The 19,132-nt window shown below is 35.9% G+C and overlaps 1 protein-coding gene across 4 annotated transcripts in view; it reads right to left on the bottom strand.

Annotated features, from left to right (window-relative positions):
* Window positions 1-2,929: 2,929 nt before the first annotated feature.
* LOC121870211 (sarcolemmal membrane-associated protein-like) overlaps window positions 2,930-19,132 on the bottom strand; it is a 130,836-nt gene continuing 114,633 nt past the window's right edge. For 3 of the 4 annotated variants that reach the window (XM_042371984.1, XM_042371986.1, XM_042371987.1), the window contains 2 exons: window positions 17,801-17,938; window positions 2,930-6,131 (listed from right to left, as the gene is read on the bottom strand). In XM_042371984.1, coding sequence (XP_042227918.1) covers window positions 6,018-6,131; window positions 17,801-17,938 — 252 coding nt within the window. In that variant the 3' untranslated portion in view covers window positions 2,930-6,017. Of the gene's footprint in view, window positions 6,132-16,140; window positions 16,788-17,800; window positions 17,939-19,132 lie in introns of all 4 variants that reach the window. The other variant, XR_006089677.1, reaches the window with a different exon arrangement.

Genomic DNA, 19,132 nt, shown 5'->3' with positions numbered 1-19,132 from the left:
AATTAAATAGAAAAATTGATAAAGTTGTAACGGGCGGACAACTGGCACTTGAAGCCGTAGCAGTCAGTGTTAACAAATTTTCAAATGTGAATTATCGTACTGGAGCCTCAATATTATCGTTTCTTCATCAAATATTGTTGACTAATTACGCCTACTCATTTCTGCCTTATTTGGAGTAATAAGACAATGCGGAATGAAGTGTAGGTAAGTCGAAGGGAATGATTGAAACCCGCCTTTTGACGCATTCAATATTTATTGATGTGTTCAAAACCTGCAGAGGAGAAAGCATTCATAATATTACATGGTGATCCATCTGATACATAATTAGTTAGTCTCACATAATTTTATCTTAATTACAATTTATTAAACAGTGACATAACGAATAGGCGTAATCAGTCAACAATATTTCAGTACTGAGGGGTATGTCATCACTTAGGCTGTACTTACAGGTTTGGGTCACTGCAGATCAGTATGGTGTCCCAAGAGGCAACAGTACTGCGTAAATTGTTCCAGCACAAATTCTCGGACAGGATTGTGAGTCAGTGTTCACCAGTGCGAGCAGAGGGCTGGTTTTCATAGCATCACTAGAGAGGGTGATCTGCCTGATGGCGGGGCGGGCAGCACCACCACCTGCCGATGACAGTCCACTCAGCAGAATCAGGACTTGTCTATAAACACTTCTACATCTGGCGAGGTCACAGGTCGAAAGATTTAATGACAGCACACGCCAGCACTGTAGCTGAAGCCAGCGGCAATAACAGTGTGATATGCCTCGGTGTGAAAAGAGGCCTTGCTCTGGCTGTTGAATTCCCACTCTAAACATCACACTTACTTTTCCCTGCACTCTGCTTCGTAGTTTGAACGGAACTCTCGTTGGCCCCATGCTGATGAGCAATACCGATTGCACTTATCCAACGTTCAAGTTCGTCAATAATTTCAACTTTACCTCCAAAGTAGGCCTCTTGTGTGACTTCTTGGCCGGAGTTTCAATGGATGGAGATGAAGAAGGTCACTTTGGAGCCATCGTGGGGTTTCATCAGGGGTTAAGGTACACTAAAGAATGTGATGAATGGAGACTGAAAGACCTACCTGATTATGCTGCAGGGCCTCCCACGTGATGAGTATGGGGGTTGTAACACAAAATGTACCCCTCAGAGAGCAACTGCACTGTGATGGAGATGCCAGCTACAAACTGCATATTTGTTACAAAATGGGCATCCTTGTTGTGATTTATGGAGGCAATTTAGGTCACCTCGCTATTGCAAAATTCTTATTAAAATACAGTAAAATCTCATATTTCGCGAGCACCACCTATCGTAACCAAGTCTTATGTTTGGCGTAAAATATCACGAGTTTCGTTAGATCCAGTCAGCTGAATGCTGGCCACCGTCTTGAATGACATCACAGCCCTCATACCAGTTACAGTCACTTAATAATAATAATAATAATAATAATAATAATAATAATAATAATAATAATAAACGGTTTATTGAAAAAGTTTGCAGCCCGAAGGCTGAAAATATACATCGGACATAAATGACTTATTACATACATTGGTGGTTTAACAAAAGCCTTCATTAGAGAAAGGTGAAGGAACATACAGTGAACATACAGATTAATGTTTACACACGTAGATCATGTGAGCTGAGGTGTCTAACAGCAGACACATAGTGTAGTAACTCCCTCACAGATGGCGTTATGAGGGGCATCACGTGGAGTACTAGTTCCCTCACAGGTGGTGTTATGAGGGGCTTGACGTGGTGTAGTAATTCCCTCACAGATGGTGTTACAAATGTTTTGTCAATGCAAATTGGTTGTAACACGATTGATGAATAGGGGAACGGTCTGTAAAACACAAACTTTTGCATACAAATGATGGCCACAGCACGATTCCAGCCTCAACGTTTTAAGCATGGCGCGGGGTTATGCAATGTTCACATGTTCAATTGATTTGTGTCTTGTTTGTGAAGTGTTTTTTGAGAGGTACTTTGTAAACTTTGTTTTTTTTTTGTTTTTTTGCAAATTTTGCTGTTACCCATAAATACTGAATGAAAAGAATAAGTAAGAAGAATGTTTCGCAGTGAGGACTAATAACGGTTTACACCAGAGCTCTCTGTTTACTTCACGTGATCAGTTGAATCGCGCGGTTCTGTTGATTATTCTGTGATTTTTGCTGTTTTCTCCAATTTTGTGTTAGCGATGAATATGGAAAGACAAGTAAAGAAGAATGTTTTCAAGAAGCGTTCTGGTGATCAAATTGCCGGTGGTGAACGTAAATGAGGGTTACAAGAATGCAACTATCGTGTTGTAGCCCGCGCCATCCTAGCGATCACCTGGGCTGCTATTGTGCTTTTATGGGTGGTGCTACCACCTGTCGAGTCAAGATAATGACCTCTACCTCTACTGGGGGGTCCTACTGGTGCTGGTAGGGGTGGAACAGACCCACCTAAACAACCAAATAAGGAAAAGGAGAAGCGGGACTATCATCAGGGAGTTAAGTTTGCCAAGTACTTGATGCAGGATAAGCAGTGTGTGATTAAGTTACTTAAGGAAGGCCTAAAAACTAGTTTCAGGAAAGCACAATCAGGTCAATAAAGGCAGAATTTATATCATTTGGAGGTTATAAATGGGAAAATTAGAGGTTGTAGAGTGGCCAGTCCATATTGTTATTTTCCCATTAGTTTATGTATTTGCATTTGGCGAATTTGAATTTGGCGCAATTTTTCCAGTCTACATTACTAGCAAAATACAAGATTTTACTGTATGCATAATTGCACGACTCTCCTGTATAAACTGAAAATTTGAAAAGGTAAGTTGCACAGCAACAGTTACTCAGACTCAAATGTCCCATGCACCTTAGGAGTGGATACTTGTGCAAAAGTGTTAAGTTGTGGCTTTACATAAGTGAAGGGCAAATAAAAAAAACTTGCAGATGCTGAATATTTATATTTGGAAGCTTGAGAACATGTCACTGTTTATATGTTCTGTTTCTTGACTGACATCCTAAGCGCAGCACAGTATGAGCATTGGTGCCTGACCAGAGGCCCAAGACTGGTACCATTCATAAAGAGCAGAGTACTCATCGTGTTTCTGACTCGACTTGCAGCAACATTCTTCATCGACTCATACAAGTACAAAATGTATTCAGTAAAATAGTGGGGCAATGATGGCTAGATAATAGCCCCAATGAGACCATTTATAATTTTAAAATAATTTCTGCCCGCAAACTCCACTCTTTCATGAACTTGACCAGCTTATGGCAGCCTCTGTGTGCTTGGCTTTGTTTGTACATGTGATTCATAAAAAACTGGATTATAGTATACATGACACCTACAAAAAGTGCTAGATGGGACATATATCTTGTGACTCATATAATAATAATTAGATATAAGAACATCTTCTACCATAGAAACTTTCCCTCTCAGACTGAAGTACAAAAGCATGGATAAAACTCATAGGAAATAGGTTCATGTATTATGCCTGAAGCTCATCATCAAGTAACATCCTTTTTTTTCAAAATTAAAATAACAAGAACTACAATAGTAACATGGTCTTGTATCAAACAAGCATAAATATCTACGAGTAAGTTTCAAATATATACTACTGAATAATGGCAGTATATAACTTCGTCTTTATACACAGTCTTGGTGACCATACATCGTTCTATTTACATGAGGTTTCCGACTGCAGTTTTCTGTACATGACTTTCGTGAGAGGTCGGGTGAGGTCGGCTGGAATACCAGACAGGTGACTAGGATGCCTTTGTCGGGTTCTGTCAAGCCGGGCGTGTCAGGGAATTTGGCAGCTTCTGTATATACAATTCACTTCTCCCTTTACAGACACAATTTTGAGCTTGACATAGCACTGACATAAGACTTTCTTCACAGTTTCCATGGGTTGCTAAGGAAGTTGCTACTAATGACACTATGTAGACTTTCAAGCATGAGGCACATCACAACTGAGAAGCGTCTGTGCTACGTTTCAAACACTCAATCTTTTGGAAGAAATCTGAGTACCCCGTTTTCTAAATGTCCAACGTGAATCAATACCAAAATTTCATTGGATATCACTCATGAGGCAATGGTGTAACCAATATGCTAATGAAAATAATAATATGATTTACAGTATTAATAATGCTAAATCTGAGAAAAAGAATACATAGACAGTTACAATAATAATGATAACCACTCTTTTATCACAGACAAAAAACAGGTACGGCAACATATTGGCTACACCTCTCACATTATATGTGTAAAAAATATGTATATAATTTAGAAATACCATAAAGGAATATTCTTAAGAAATATTCTTTGATGAAAGCTGTAGTTACAAATAAAAATTTAAAACCTTTACTTATTGGCTAAATAAGCAGGCACTGAATCCTTTCACAAGTTCAACATAATGAAAATAATCAAGAATTCATTAGTGTTCCACAATGGCAGTATTATTGCACATAATTTAGCATACAACTGGTTAAAGTGACAAGACTGGTCGACAATGACAAGGTGATTGCCAACTAAGTCTTGCAAAGTATGCAATATCTGGTAATTAATTTCTTTTTCAAAAAGTTCAATTTCTGCCCATCCATAGCACTTACAAGATCATACCTAAGGGAGGACAAACCTGGCTTGTGATTTCATCAGGTTATCTGCCTATGGCTTACAAGAGTTTTGATTTTTTTTATGTCAGTCAAAATATATATTAATAAAATCCATTATACTTTATTATAAAAATACTAATATCTTGAGTTTTATCTGTTGTACCAGTAAATCAATCTGATTTTCTTTATTATGAAATTTTTTTCACAATCATTTTCATGAACCAGACTGATGGCAGGCAAAGTCTGGTCTTGCAAAATCTTCATTACCATGCCATGTAATATTAGGTTTTACTATAAATTAAGATTTCTCTACTACAGATAAAGGAGAAAACAATTACTGTACTTCCTCATTTTCATCACTCTATTACACTTTCTGTATTCAGTACTACTGTATTCAAGAATACATCGAGTATAAACTATTGCTTTCATTGTATATGATGATAAGACTCAAAATTAATAATATGCACAGCTGTAGCCATAAGGTTGATTATCATTGAAGAGAAATATACCCCATAACTCGAAGGATATATTCCATCAAAAAATAAAAATATACAAGATAGCAATGTCTTCACAATTAAAACAAGGTTAACTAGTTCGCTGACTTATACAACCAACATCTCATCTTTGTGTACATACTGCAATCTCTGATATTATATAATAACACCAGAGAAAACGAATAAGAAATAATCACAGGTTCTACATCATTTGTGCAATACATCAAGAATCTCAACCAATTATCACTCTAAACAACTATTACAATCTGAGTTGTTTCAACTTCACAATCATGCTAGCATCATATTTGGTGAGCAAACATTACCATTGCATCTTGAAATATTCATGACACCAATGTAAAACACAGTACTTGGGAACTTTTTGTCATTAAAGTTATGACCAAGTTGTTGCACTTGAATTCCCTGTGTAAAGTCTGCATTATTGGTAATCCCTCCTTTGATTATTCTAATAGTTACAATAGTTTAAGAAAAACAATTCACAGATACACACATCACAAACCTCTTTTCATACACTCAGTTCCCTGAGGAAGCAGATCCAGCAATATATTGCCTTCAGCAGAATACTGAACCATCTCTCCACATAATGGTTTAGTTCAATATACAAAGAAAATAGTATAACAGCTGGAGTCAGTACAGCTAGTGTCCATAAAACTGATGCAGTTTGACAACTGGAGGTGAATAATAATGTCCTAAACAACTCTAATTATTAATAACTAAGTGAAGGTGAATTTTATGGCATCATAATGGGTAAATGAGGTACAAGAATTTATGATTAAAACATAAAAACTGAGGCATGAGAACAGGGAAAAATACCATTCAAATTGTTTACCTTGATAAACTAAGTATGTGGTCAAATGTATGGCATTTTAAAATTAAAAAATTCCAAGTTAAATTTGTAAGTGCATCTACGTTGGCGGCTGGAACTCAGTAGTGCCGGTAATGGCAGAGATGGTGTCGTAGAAAGCTGTGATGAAGCCCAGGAGAAGAATACACAGTGGCATAATGCTCAGCGCCACAGCCTGTTTAAGAGGGTGAAAAAATATGACATGAGCATATTAACTACCTGATATGTACACAAACCCCTATAAGACCTGCATTCCACTTTACACTCATGGTAGGAAAAGGACACTGATGGTCTAGCCCTACAAAATCTTCCACATGTATTTTGATATTCATCATTCTTCCATGCACCAACCTCACTGCTGATAAATATCATGCACCTGATAATTCTTCTCCCTTAAAATACTGATACACTAGCTTTTACTTAAGACAAAAATCATTTTTACTAAAACACAATAAATATATTCTGATACATTCCCAGGGGTATATTAATTTCATTTATAAGCTTTCCTTTTGTAGAGTACACATCTATAAACAGCATGCTATAATTCAATATTCCCTAAGCTTATTTTGACTTTGAGATACTGTACACAAAACAAAATTAAGGAGATGCTGATAGCCCTCAATTCCCTATTTGAAAAAAAGAATTAATTTCTATACGTAAATAACAAATGTCTGATAATACTGTATATAGAATGACAAACCATGTACCACTTACACATCTATTACAAATAAAGCATAACATTATATTTAATTAGACAACAGAAGCACTACAATGGAAGAAGTGGTGGGTGCCCTTTATACCGTATTGTCACATTCGTAGCCCAAAACACTACTGTACTTGCTGTATCACAACTAAATTATTTGAGTTTGTAGTTTTTCATACATCTATATGCACAGAGAGGACAAGACACCACTTTTATGTAAAAAAATCAGTAAGTCAAAAGCACACAGCCATTTTGTTGGTTGGGAAACCAAGTTACTGTATGTTTTTGTCACCCTATGGAAATCACAGTACAGCACTGTATACATGTTCTGAATTTGAATTATCCTTCCAAATATTGCAAATCGGCATTTTCCATTCTTCTACCGTTACCCTCCTTAATATTTTATTAAATCTTCTACTTTCACCATTCTACTTTCTTATCTGAACATACTTGTTGGGGTGACTCTCATCCTTTCCACAGCCTTCCTATTTCTCAACACAACTGTGGCAACAACTTTACCAATGAGCTCATCCAAGCAGCACAAAGAACTATTCTTCAATTATTCTAAGTGTTGCTGTAAATTCTTTATTATTTCAAGGTGTACACATGGACAGTAACTGAAGTTGATGAATGATAGGATGAAGTATGTGTATGAAGTATTTTTTACTTAATAGTTCAGCCTTTTACTGTCACTTTCCATGCACACTTCCCCCCTCCCCTACCATTTATGAAATATATATATATATATATATATATATATATATATATATATATATATATATATATATATATATATATATATATATATATATATATATATATATATATATATATATATATATATATATATATATATATATATATATATATATGGGTGATTCAATCAGCTGATGGGTGTACAAAAACTGTTCCCTGTACTGTCTATATTATCAATATGTTAACTAAATTTCAGAATGACCAAAAATTTTTATGGAAAAATAAAAAAAATATTCGAGACCAACAAAATCTAAGTTCACTCCACTGTAAACAAAGTTAAACTGAGGAGGGTTGTTAGGTGATTCAATCAGCTGATGGGCGCACAAAAACTGTTCCCTGTACTGTCTATATTATCAATATGTTAACGAAATTTCAGAATGACCAATAAATTTAATATAAAAAAATGCAGAAATAATCAAGAGACCAACTTTCTTGATATTTACTTCACTGGGAACGATTGTAAACAGAACCAATTACTGTATTGGCGGACTAGCCAATCAGCTGATGCGCACAACAAAACGTGTTTGTCGTAAGGATTTCGTTAATGAAAGTTTTGTTCGTTAATCGAACTGAAAAGACTTATGAGAGCTAATTCGTTAACCGTGGGACTACTGTATACATATACACACACGAGAGATTTACAAGCAACGAGATGACTCTCAAAGCCGGAAAAAAATCCCTCATCCCCGGAATTTTCCAGGTAACAGAAAAATGTTCTCGGAAGTTCCAGAAATTGCCCATTACATCATCTCTCTAACCTGGAAAAATATCCCCCATCCCCGGAATTTTACGGGTAATGGAAAAAATTTCTCTAAATTTCAAGAAAATGCGTCTGATTTTCATCTCTGAAACACAGAAAAACTTCCCAACCCCGTAATTTTCCGGGTAAAGGGGTTCCCCTACTTACGAACTGGTTAGGTTCCTGAGGTCTGTTCTTGAGTCCATTTGTTCGTAAGTCCAACATTACTCTTGTCAATACTGTACAGTATACAGCATTGTAAAAAAGGTTGTACAGAAAGCTACCGTATACAACAATAATACTCGACAGAATTTCTTTCCAGCCTTAAACAGTATTTTAATGTATGAATAGCATGTACAGTATAGTACGTAATAGTAAATAAACACTCTCACCATGTTAAGCCTTTACGTTTTCAAAGAGACTCATGGCCTTCCGCTGAATTAAGTTAAGGCTTATAGGCATGCGGTGCTGATGTTGGTCTTCCAGCCACACTCAAAAGTTTTTCCATCTCTGCGATCACTGAGCCTCTTTTCTTACTAATGATCGTGGAATGCATTGGCACAGAACCTTTCACTTGTTATATAATGCGCTCTTTGTCCTTCAAAATTGTCCCAACAGTCAAACGATTCATCCCAAGAGCATTTGTTATGCTTATCATTTTCTCACCTCTTTCACAACGCTTTAAAATGTCCACCTTACTTTTCAACGTAATAATGCGACGCTTTTTACTACCACCATCACCAATGGCATCACTCTTACGCTTGTGAGACATGTTGAGGTCAATAACATTCGTCAAAACCACAAATAATACCGTGAGGCAGCAGAGGAAAACAACAACAATGCCGCTAGGGATACAGGGTGATGCTGAACAGCCAATGCCATCTATTGCACGGCGGTTGAACTTACGACCCGGCGCTGTTTTCAAACAGGCAATTGGACATATGGACAGATTTGTACATATCTCTGAAAGTTCGTAACTTGGAAAATTTTCTCAGAATTGTCCGAAAAATGTGCCCCTTGGAAAATCGTTCCCAAATCCGGAATTTCCGGCTTTGGGAACGATTTTCCGAGAAAATTTGAATTCCGACTATCGGAGAGTTCCGGGTTTGAAGGATTTTGGCTTGCAGAGATATTACTGTATTCAGAACCCCTGGTAAAATTTGGTTCCTTTGGTACTGCTGAATGTTAATGGTAATAACTACCTGTCCTATTAAGAATTAATAAATTAATTTGAGATAATTATGTAAAAGTAAACATAATGATAAAATACCAAAAAATGCCTTTGGCCAAAATGTATATATGGTGTTATAATACAAATTTGTGTATGTTATGGTATGCAGAACCCTATTTGGCCGACCTTTCACTTGCCTCCGCATAACATTTATGGAATAAGAACATTTCCTACATTTCTCCTTACCACATGATGGAGCACAGGTCTAGTTAAACAAAACCATAGAAAACGAATTTTCACTAAAATGTCTAGGTCGCCCTTCTTAGAGAAAAAGCCTTGTATGTTCACCATCACAGTTCTTTGCCATTTTTAAAACCCTATTCAATACAATACTGTATTCTAGCCTCTAAACTCATTTTTGTGCCATGTGTCATCTCTCATTTTGGCAGATGTGTGAGTTCCTGCCAGTTTCCTGACAAGATAATTCTTATACTATAGTTGTATTATGAAACCTGTTTCATATATACAGTAATCTTCCCATTAGATGGATACTTTCATCTGCTAAACTCTCCAAGTGCCCCCCACCCCCAGAGATGTTTCGGGAAAGTCTCTCCATTCCAAGCCTGGAAATGAGTTTCTGAGGACAGAATCATGCACAATTTAGGCAAATTACTAGAAATCCTCTCCATTCAGAGCATGGATATGGAGATGCGTGGGTGGGAAGGCTCAGTGTACATGAGCTATGATTGGCCACTACTGGCCAGTACTGTGTTGCACAGTACTGTACATTACTGTCCCAGCATATTTTCAGCCAAGAATACCATTAAAGCATAGTCAAGACATAAAAACTGATTACAGCTATGAATACTGTACATTCAGTGAGTGTGAAAGTGCCATATGTACAGGATACAGCAGAATGGACAGTGTATGCTAGCGTGTAGAGGGTGTATGTAAAGTATACAGTACGTGTACAATTTATCCTTCATGGAGGGAGAGGACAGTTACCAACACCTGTTACAGGATATAATACAGGACAAAGGCAGGCCATCCTGTATCCTCATGTCACCATTTGGCCTGCCTGCATCACAAGCTCAAAATGACAGCATCTGCTGGTGAGCACAGTATACAGTATACTGTACAGCACAGGAGTATAAATTATTTTGTTTACTGTATTTGCAATATATTTTATGTGTACAGTGATGTTTGTGTAAATATATGTCTGTTTCTGTCCGTGCGAAATGTGTAATTTAGACTCTCGGAAAATTTTCCCCAGTACCTAGAAATATTCCAGGGATGAGAAAATTTGTATCCATACCCAGTAATATCTCAATTTCGGAACTGCTCTACACCAATTATTCCCACTAACGGCAATATTAATGTATATGCAATTCATTATATTTCAGCTGCAGTCCTCCTGTAAATCAATCCTTTCTGTGTGGCAAGCTGATATGGATTGTTTAGTCATGAATATGCATTACAGTACTGTATTGTTCTTACTTTCAAGACTAGACCTTGTAGAAAATACAATTTTACATTTTATAAAATAATATATAATTCATAGAGCTGACACGTATAATTGTTAAAATATTTAGGTATCTGCATAGTTCATCCTGGCCACACATTATGTTCATGGAGTTAATTCTAACCTAACACAAAATTTGATCTCTATTATATCCTCCCCCACAATTGTTAAAAAAAATATACACAATTATAGGATATTGAAGGGTAGTCTGTCTTGGACATACTGTACCAGTGTATAATGTGTAAAATTTCTCCACTCACCTTACATAATATTCAATCACAAATACCCCCTTCAAAATATTTGTATTAAAACATTAATATGGATTTTTTTTGTTTTTTAATACTGAAAAGCCAGAGAAGTAAACTTGAAAACAATTTGCTGTTTGAAGATGTGGCAGTGTTTATGTCCTTTGGTCAAGGTTGAATTTCAACATTTTCTGTACCTATACCCCTAACAAAAATAAATATTTTACTGTACAATGTATAGACAATCCAAAAAGAATCAATAATCTCACATGAATTCATGTATCTGTTGGGTTGGGTTAGGATGTACTTTGCCTGATGTATCATATTCTATCAGAAGTCCGAGGTCTCCATACTTTTTGGATTGAGTGTACAGTATAAGGTACTGTATTCACTACGAATAAATTTAATTTCATAATACTGGCGTACAGTAAACCCTTGCTGTAAACCCCTTGCAGGGGTTAGGTTTCAAGGAATGACACGAAAAGGCAAAACTGTAAACAACAACTTATACTACCATAGTGCACTACTGTATGAGAAACTTAGTCACCCATACTACTTACATTCGTACACGGTCAGCTGATGTGGCTTCCCCAGTCAGCTTCATATTATGGAGCGTAAATCTTTTAAAATTCTCAAACCACCTTTTACAGGCAACAAAACTTTATTCAGCAGCCCTACTAGCCCCTTCACCACCTGTTGATTCATGAAACTGGGCATAGACTCTTGGCCTTCTCACAAATCACTTGTTGTCAATCGTCATGTTTTTGTGGTGCTGGTCCTCAATCTAAATGTTCAATAATTTTCTTTTTTCACTATTTTATTATCACAAACAGTCTGTGCCACTTTAGCACTTGTAGGAGCACTGGCTGCAAAAATCAATAATCACTTGTTCTTTCTTTTTAATGTACCGCACCGTGGATTCATTCACATCAAGCAACTGGCCAACCGGGACGGAACTCATGCCTTCTTTTAACTTACCTAATAATTGAACTTTCTTGGTAAAGGTCATAAATGACTCTTGCCCTTTATGTTTCACTGCACTAGCATCACTAACACAAAACAGTCTTTTAGGGGCCATTTTGCACAAAAAAAAAAAAAAAAAACCACACACACACACACTGAAGTTTTGAGCACATCGCGAGACACACAACAATGATTGAGCACAAACAAGGGAAAGGAGACACTGTAAGTGCGTGGATGTGACTCACGGTGCCCTCCCAGAGGTTCGTGAGCTAGCCACCACCTGTTTACAGCGAATAGTCAAAGCCGCAAATGGTAAACACGCAAATAACAAGGGTTTCCTGTACAATATGCAGTATCTGTACTGTATATGATGCTTCAATGGTACTGTATTTTTAATGTGTCACAGGCCAACCAGGACAGGTTTGGTACCACTCAACTTGATAAAGGTAGGGCAAGCACTGTTAAATTTGACTCCAGTACAAGCCTCAGATTTAAAATAATAATAATAATAATAATAATAATAATAATAATAATAATAATAATAATAATATTCATTCACAGTGATCACTCAGTGAGGGCATTTTAAATCAAAATATTGTATTGTATATCACTTAGCAACCAATAATATACACATTAATGACTGTAATGTTTGGTAAGAATGCCAGAAGAAATCGACTATTAATCAATACAATACTGTACTGTATATCAATCACTTTAGAGGGTTATGTGCTTCTGCTTATTAAGTACAGTACAGTACTTCAAAAAAATGATAATTGTTACATAGATTAAAAATGGCAATTAACTATCAATTAAAAATTAATAAAATATATTTTTAAAACACTAACCAAGATATTTTTAGAGCCTGAACTATACCTGTTAAACCAAAAAAAGGTGAGGAATTGTTAAATATTAATCCATGCAAACAGAACTGGATTAACAGCACAAGAAACACTACAAGCAACACACATCAAGCTAAGGCAAAAGACCCTCATGCAAAATACTGTACAGAGAAGCAAAAAGAAAGACAAAAATAAGTAAGGAATACAAATACACCTGTCACCTGTGAAGTGTTGAAGAATACAAGTTATAAAGAGAAAAGACTAAACAAGAGTTACATGATGGAACAACCCCAAAACTCAGGATAAAACTTTCCTTTGGTCTAAATTATGATAAATATTTGCAGTATTGTTCTTATTTATTTCTTGCACAGTTTTACCATTGTGTCTGCCAGTGTGGCAAGTTAACAGTGGACCAACTGGCCGGTAACATAACATGAATGGCCTTCTGCAGTTTCTAATGCCAAATAAATGGTAATTTACCATTTCCTAATGAACAATATACCAAAATGTGCTGTATGAACACAATCCAAAGTGTGAATCTTTATATTGACCATGGAATTTTGGAATTTAAGACTGACAAATGATGCAAATGCATTTCTCATTAATTTGTTGCATATATTTTTCTAGTAGTAAGACATTAAGCTTCTTATCAATGTGTTATGCAACATTTAGATGAACTGCATCCAGTACTGCACACTTAATAACAGGCACAGTACAAATATTCTCCACTCCATTTACAGTGATTTAAATAAAGTATCATCTGTGGAGTCTCATAAGATTAAAATATGTAAGACAACAGATTTTCTTAGAATAATTGCAAGTTAACATGCATATACAGGTTGTACCTCTCCAGTCCAGCATTCTGTGGTCCGCAAACTCCAGTGCTTTGGCACGATTTTAGTTTTTCCAATAGGTAGATAAGCAGCTTTTTTTTCTGCATTATTATTATTATTATTACAGGAGTATTAAATTTTTGCCCCTCAGGCCCCAATGTGGGTCAGTGACCTTATGCCCGGGTGGGCTAATCCCCATAAAAAAAAACAACAACAAAGCCGCGGGAAATTAAGGTTTGTTTACATCCGGCAGTTCGGCTGCTATCTCTCTCTCTCTGCTTGTCTATACAGAGTACAACATTTAACCCTTCAATATATATGAGCAGTAAATAAGTGTTGCTTTCATACTCTTATGTAGAGTAATGACAATATGTTTCACAAGTGCGCACTTACATACGCGCAGTCTAATGTTTTTTCTTTACCATTAATGGTTAGCTACTTATATTGTTCCATTTACAGGGTACTACATTAAATAACATTACTTCAAACAAGCATATTAATTTTTTTACATTAATTTTACTACATCTACAATCAGGGTCTTATTTCCTTCAGTTTTATATGTAGAACCAATCAGTCACTGGTTTTGTAAGCATTAATGAAAACAATGCCGGCAGCCGTCTCGTCTCCTCGTGTTATTCCAAGTATTATTAATGAATTGTATTGTTCATTTTGCACACACAAACATTAATTCAATAAAAAAAATCAGAAACATTAATTAAAATATATATGAACGGTAAATTAGTGTTGCTTTCATATTCTTATATAGAGTAATGACGATATGTTTTTACATGTGCGCACTTACATACGCGATCTCTCTTTTTTCTTTACCATTATCGTTAGCTATTTCTATTGTTCCATTTATTAACATTAAATAACATTACTTAAAACAACCATATTAATTTTACTAAAACTACAACCAGGGTCTTATTTTCTTCAGTTTTATATGTAGAACCAGTCAGTCACTGGTTTCGTAATCAACGAAAACAATGCTGTCTCATTTCCTTGTGTGTTTTAATATTCTACGTATTATTAATGAATTGTATTGCCCATTTTGCACACAAACATTAATTCAATCAAAAAGACATTCAGTAATAAACAATAATGAATCTTTTGTACAAAAGAGAAATGATGCTGTTTACATGATTGTGCACGTCGTCTGAACGTTGGTGGGCCGTTCAAACACGTCGAAACTCGAGTTTCCGCCGTCAAAATTTTAAACTGTTTTGTTTTTTTGTGTGTTCAAATAAAAAACGTTGAATTAAAAACTCGCGAAATTTGAGAAGCTACTGTATGACATTTAACCCTTCAATATGTCTTCAAAGAGACCATGAAGCAGAGAAAGTGGTGCTAGTGCTTCCAAGCATAAGCACAAGTCACTATCTATCCAGGAAAAGGGTGAAATTCCATGGTCCGGAAATTTCCATGGTCCGGCACCGGTCAGGTCCCGAGGTTGCCGGACTAAATGGTACAACCTGTACCTGTATTGTATAATTCTAGGTACTGTATTAGGCCATTACTGCAATAGTTCTGGACAGGTTAATTATATAAGACATCTGTCTCCACTGTTATTCATGTACAGTTACAAGCTAGTTGTCAACTTGCACCATGTAACAAAAATAATTTGAAATGCATTAAAACTTAATTTTTGAGGGATTACACTATGCTGGAATTGTAAATCAATGACATGTTATATTATTAGTAAAGAGAATGTTAGTGCAGTGAGTAAGTTCTCCACAACTTGTGAGACATTAAGAATAAAATAGTTCCCAGTTCTCCACCAATCTCAGAGCATGTACTCTATCTTATTAATCTTATGCATCTGCAGGTAATACAAGCTAATGTACTTATCTCTAGACCAGTGTTGTGTAGATGAGTTATTACTCTGTTGACCAGTATTGTGTAGAGGATAGTTATTACAGTGTTGTGTAGATGATAGTTATTACAGTGTTGTGTACATGATAGTTATTAGTGTTGTGTAGATGATAGTTATTAGTGTTGTGTAGATGATAGTTATTACAGCCTCTGATTGTGAATGAATGCACAAGCCTGTACTGTGCTTCTTATGCTGTAACATTATATAGTAGTTAGCACAGTTTAGTCATCAGTATGTTAGTTATCATACTGCACTTCATGAGAGAGCTTTCTCATTTATTTCCAATGTGTACTGTATACATATATAAATCTAGAGAGCACTGGATATAACATGTACAGTTTAAATATTTGTAGATTTGATTATGTATAGGACTGTTAGAGAGGGTCTTCTCACAACTCTTCAACTTACTCTAACCTCACACTGTTGCAGAACTTAGGAAGAAAAAAGCATTTGAAGAAGAGAAAGAAGTTATACGCTAAAACCCCTTTTTATTTTTACTCTCTCCCAACAACACTCCTGCAACTAGCAACACACAATTACCTGTTGGCGTGACTTGTGGTGGGCCGAGGCAGCAACAACCTCTTCCCATGGGCCTGCTATTAGGGCCTCTGGAGGGCTTACATTGGCTAATATCACAAGGCTTCTGGGACTGGCTCATTCTAACTTCTCTGTTGCACTCAGGGTTATAATTTAGTCTTCTTGGATATTTTATCTTTACACTAAAAGGCTTCTGTGTTTCTTTTTACAAATGATAACTATATATACATATAGTGTTTATATTACATAGATACAACATAAGCAAGGAGGTTATGCAGCTTTGTAGTTAAAAATATTTACTAGCACTAATAACTGTAATCAACATCAAAGGGGAAACTGTACAATCTAGATACACCATTAAAGTTTTTTATACATTAACAACTAATAAAAATTTCTTGGCACAATAATCACTCTTTATGGAGATAGGAATTGACTTAAAAAACTATAACTGCTGCTGTCTCTGCACATTTTACAGTAACCACTCGCTCCTAAACAAGCATTTTGTGCACGTAAATAAATAATAGGCAAAGTGAACGTGCCAAAGCTTTGGGTACAGCTTTGCTTATTTCTTCCTACAAAAGGCTTTGAAGAAATTCAGATCCAAGAGCCAGAGCCATCACCATAACTACCATGACCCATGTTGGGATCGTCTGGGGGAAGAGCAACAAACAACCAAACATAAGAAAACGATCCAATGTGCCTCAGCATACCCAGTGTTTCAGTGAAAGACAGATTCTTCATTATGTGTGAAAAAAAAAGTCCCTCTTGTAGGTAGTCATTCCTCACTTCTTCACTTTGCTTGTTCAGAAGGAAATGCAAATAAAAGTAAGACAAACTTTACTAAAAGCTTTGTGAAGAACATCCAAAAGCAAGCTTTCATTACTTAGACTGTCTCCTGTTATCTAAGATAACACTTCTTCTTAACAAGCAAGGTGAAAAACAACAGGAACAAAACAAGGAAATTACTTAATCTCATCTTTCAGCGATCCACAAAAAGTATTTCCAGTCTTGCAAGTGATACAGCCAAGAGGCAAATTTCTCTTAACAGCTTCCTGCAGTAGAGGATTACCATAAAAGAATTTGGCTTCAAAGTTTTTCTTTGATTTTGTTCCTAAATAAGGATCTGATTGAGTCTGTATCACCAAAAATCTATCTTTTTACTTTTGCATCTACCACACTCGGTATACTGTATATATGGCATAACACTTGCAAGGATGTGATTGGCAGTCATGCTGAGGCAAGTGGGCAAAACAAAAGAAGTAAAGTCCCCTTATTGTTATATTCGAGATGAAGGGGGAAGCCTGAACATAGAACTCAGACTAAAAAACCAATCAGTGCTGATTCAATTTAATAAACATGCAAAAGATGTTTTAAGAGAAGATGTAGAAACTTATATTTGATTATAAGACAGTAAACAATAAGAAGACTTCCTATTATACATAATATACATAGCAAAAAAGAACTTCTGAATAAGATTGAAATTAATGTAATTGCTAAAACAAAGGGAAAAATATTCAAGTGCAGAACTTCTTCAGTTCTCTAAGTATTAAAAAGTGACAAAACAAAATATATGAACAAAATTTACATATTACAATTAATGAACTATATATAGATACAGGAAACATCATAAACACTCAAAGCTAAACAAAGATATAAAACATACCATCCTGTTTTGTACCGCCAGTAGCTGGTAATCTTCATCCACCAGGCCAAGCTTATTCCGTAACTGATTCCGTTCATCCCTTAATGACGCCAACTCCTCTTGGAGACTCCCGAACTTGTCCAACACCACTGAGCCATCCTGCAAGATATAAGTAATTATTTGACTTTTTTGCACAATCTGGAGCACCTCTACCATCCCATTTACCTGAGAATGTAGTAAGACACCTGGATCCACAGATAAGATGTAGAGAAAGTACAAGGTGAAGACTGATATCAGATTTCTCAATAAAGGATATTCCCAATAAAAAAACATCTTTTTGTCCAGTAAATTGGCAGATTCAGCCGATAACGTACAGCATTGAGAACAATGTTCGCTATTGAACACAAGTAAAGCTCATAAAATTTCTCTAAACAAATACAAAAGAGATGGTACTCATTGAAGTACAGTAGTGCAAAACTTTGACACAGAAACTCTATGACCAAGTATATGATATTCTTAATGCTCAAGTGTACCATAGAATATGTACATTTTGATGCTCTGGAAATGTACAGGTTGGGTATCCCTAATCCAAAATTCTGAAATGCTCTGAAATCCTAAAGTATTTCATTATATTTATGGTAGATAATACACTGAATATGGAAATATCATAATTTTTACTAGGGTAAGTATGTATATGTAATGAATAAAGGTAAGACACAGGCTGCTTAGCACCTCAGTCAGGTGTCATGGCGATGCCAAACAGACGGTAGTGATTGCTTAACTTTCTGGGTCTTCAGTGTACATCTTATCATATATTATACCCAAAATTATTAAATTATATTTCATAAAACTACCTGCAGAATATATGTATCCATATGATGTAAATACAATATAAATTAATTTTGTGCATAGACTTAGGATCCCGCTTCCTCTATCAAGGAATAAACAATTTAAATTTAAACTGAATTGGCTTGGGCCCCATCCCTGCTGGGTGAGCTACCGCATTGTACAGGTTCTGTATACAGGAAATAGGTATTCCCAAATCCAAGACCCTTAAGGCCCCAAACATTTGGGATGAAGAATACTCAACCTGTATGTGAAATTTGTTTTGTATCATTTTATGTATACACACAAAAAAATAGCCCTCCCATTAGGGGAATCCTCTCAATAAAGGTACAGGGGTTGCATGAATTAGTCTGATACAGTATTGGGAGGGTTCATGAGATTAGTGAGAGAGATATGGAAGCCAAGAAATATGAACAAATGAAAAGACTGGACAAATAGGAGAGAATGAAAGTAAAGATACGGAAGTGACAATAAATATGAGAAGGGAATATAAGTACCCGGTACAGG

Source organism: Homarus americanus, unplaced genomic scaffold (genome assembly GCF_018991925.1).
Source record: "Homarus americanus isolate GMGI-L3 unplaced genomic scaffold, GMGI_Hamer_2.0 scaffold38238, whole genome shotgun sequence".
In the NCBI taxonomy this organism is placed as follows: domain Eukaryota; kingdom Metazoa; phylum Arthropoda; class Malacostraca; order Decapoda; family Nephropidae; genus Homarus; species Homarus americanus.
The sequence above is the reverse complement of the archived record's forward strand: the minus strand, read 5'-3'. Positions and strand labels throughout refer to the sequence as shown.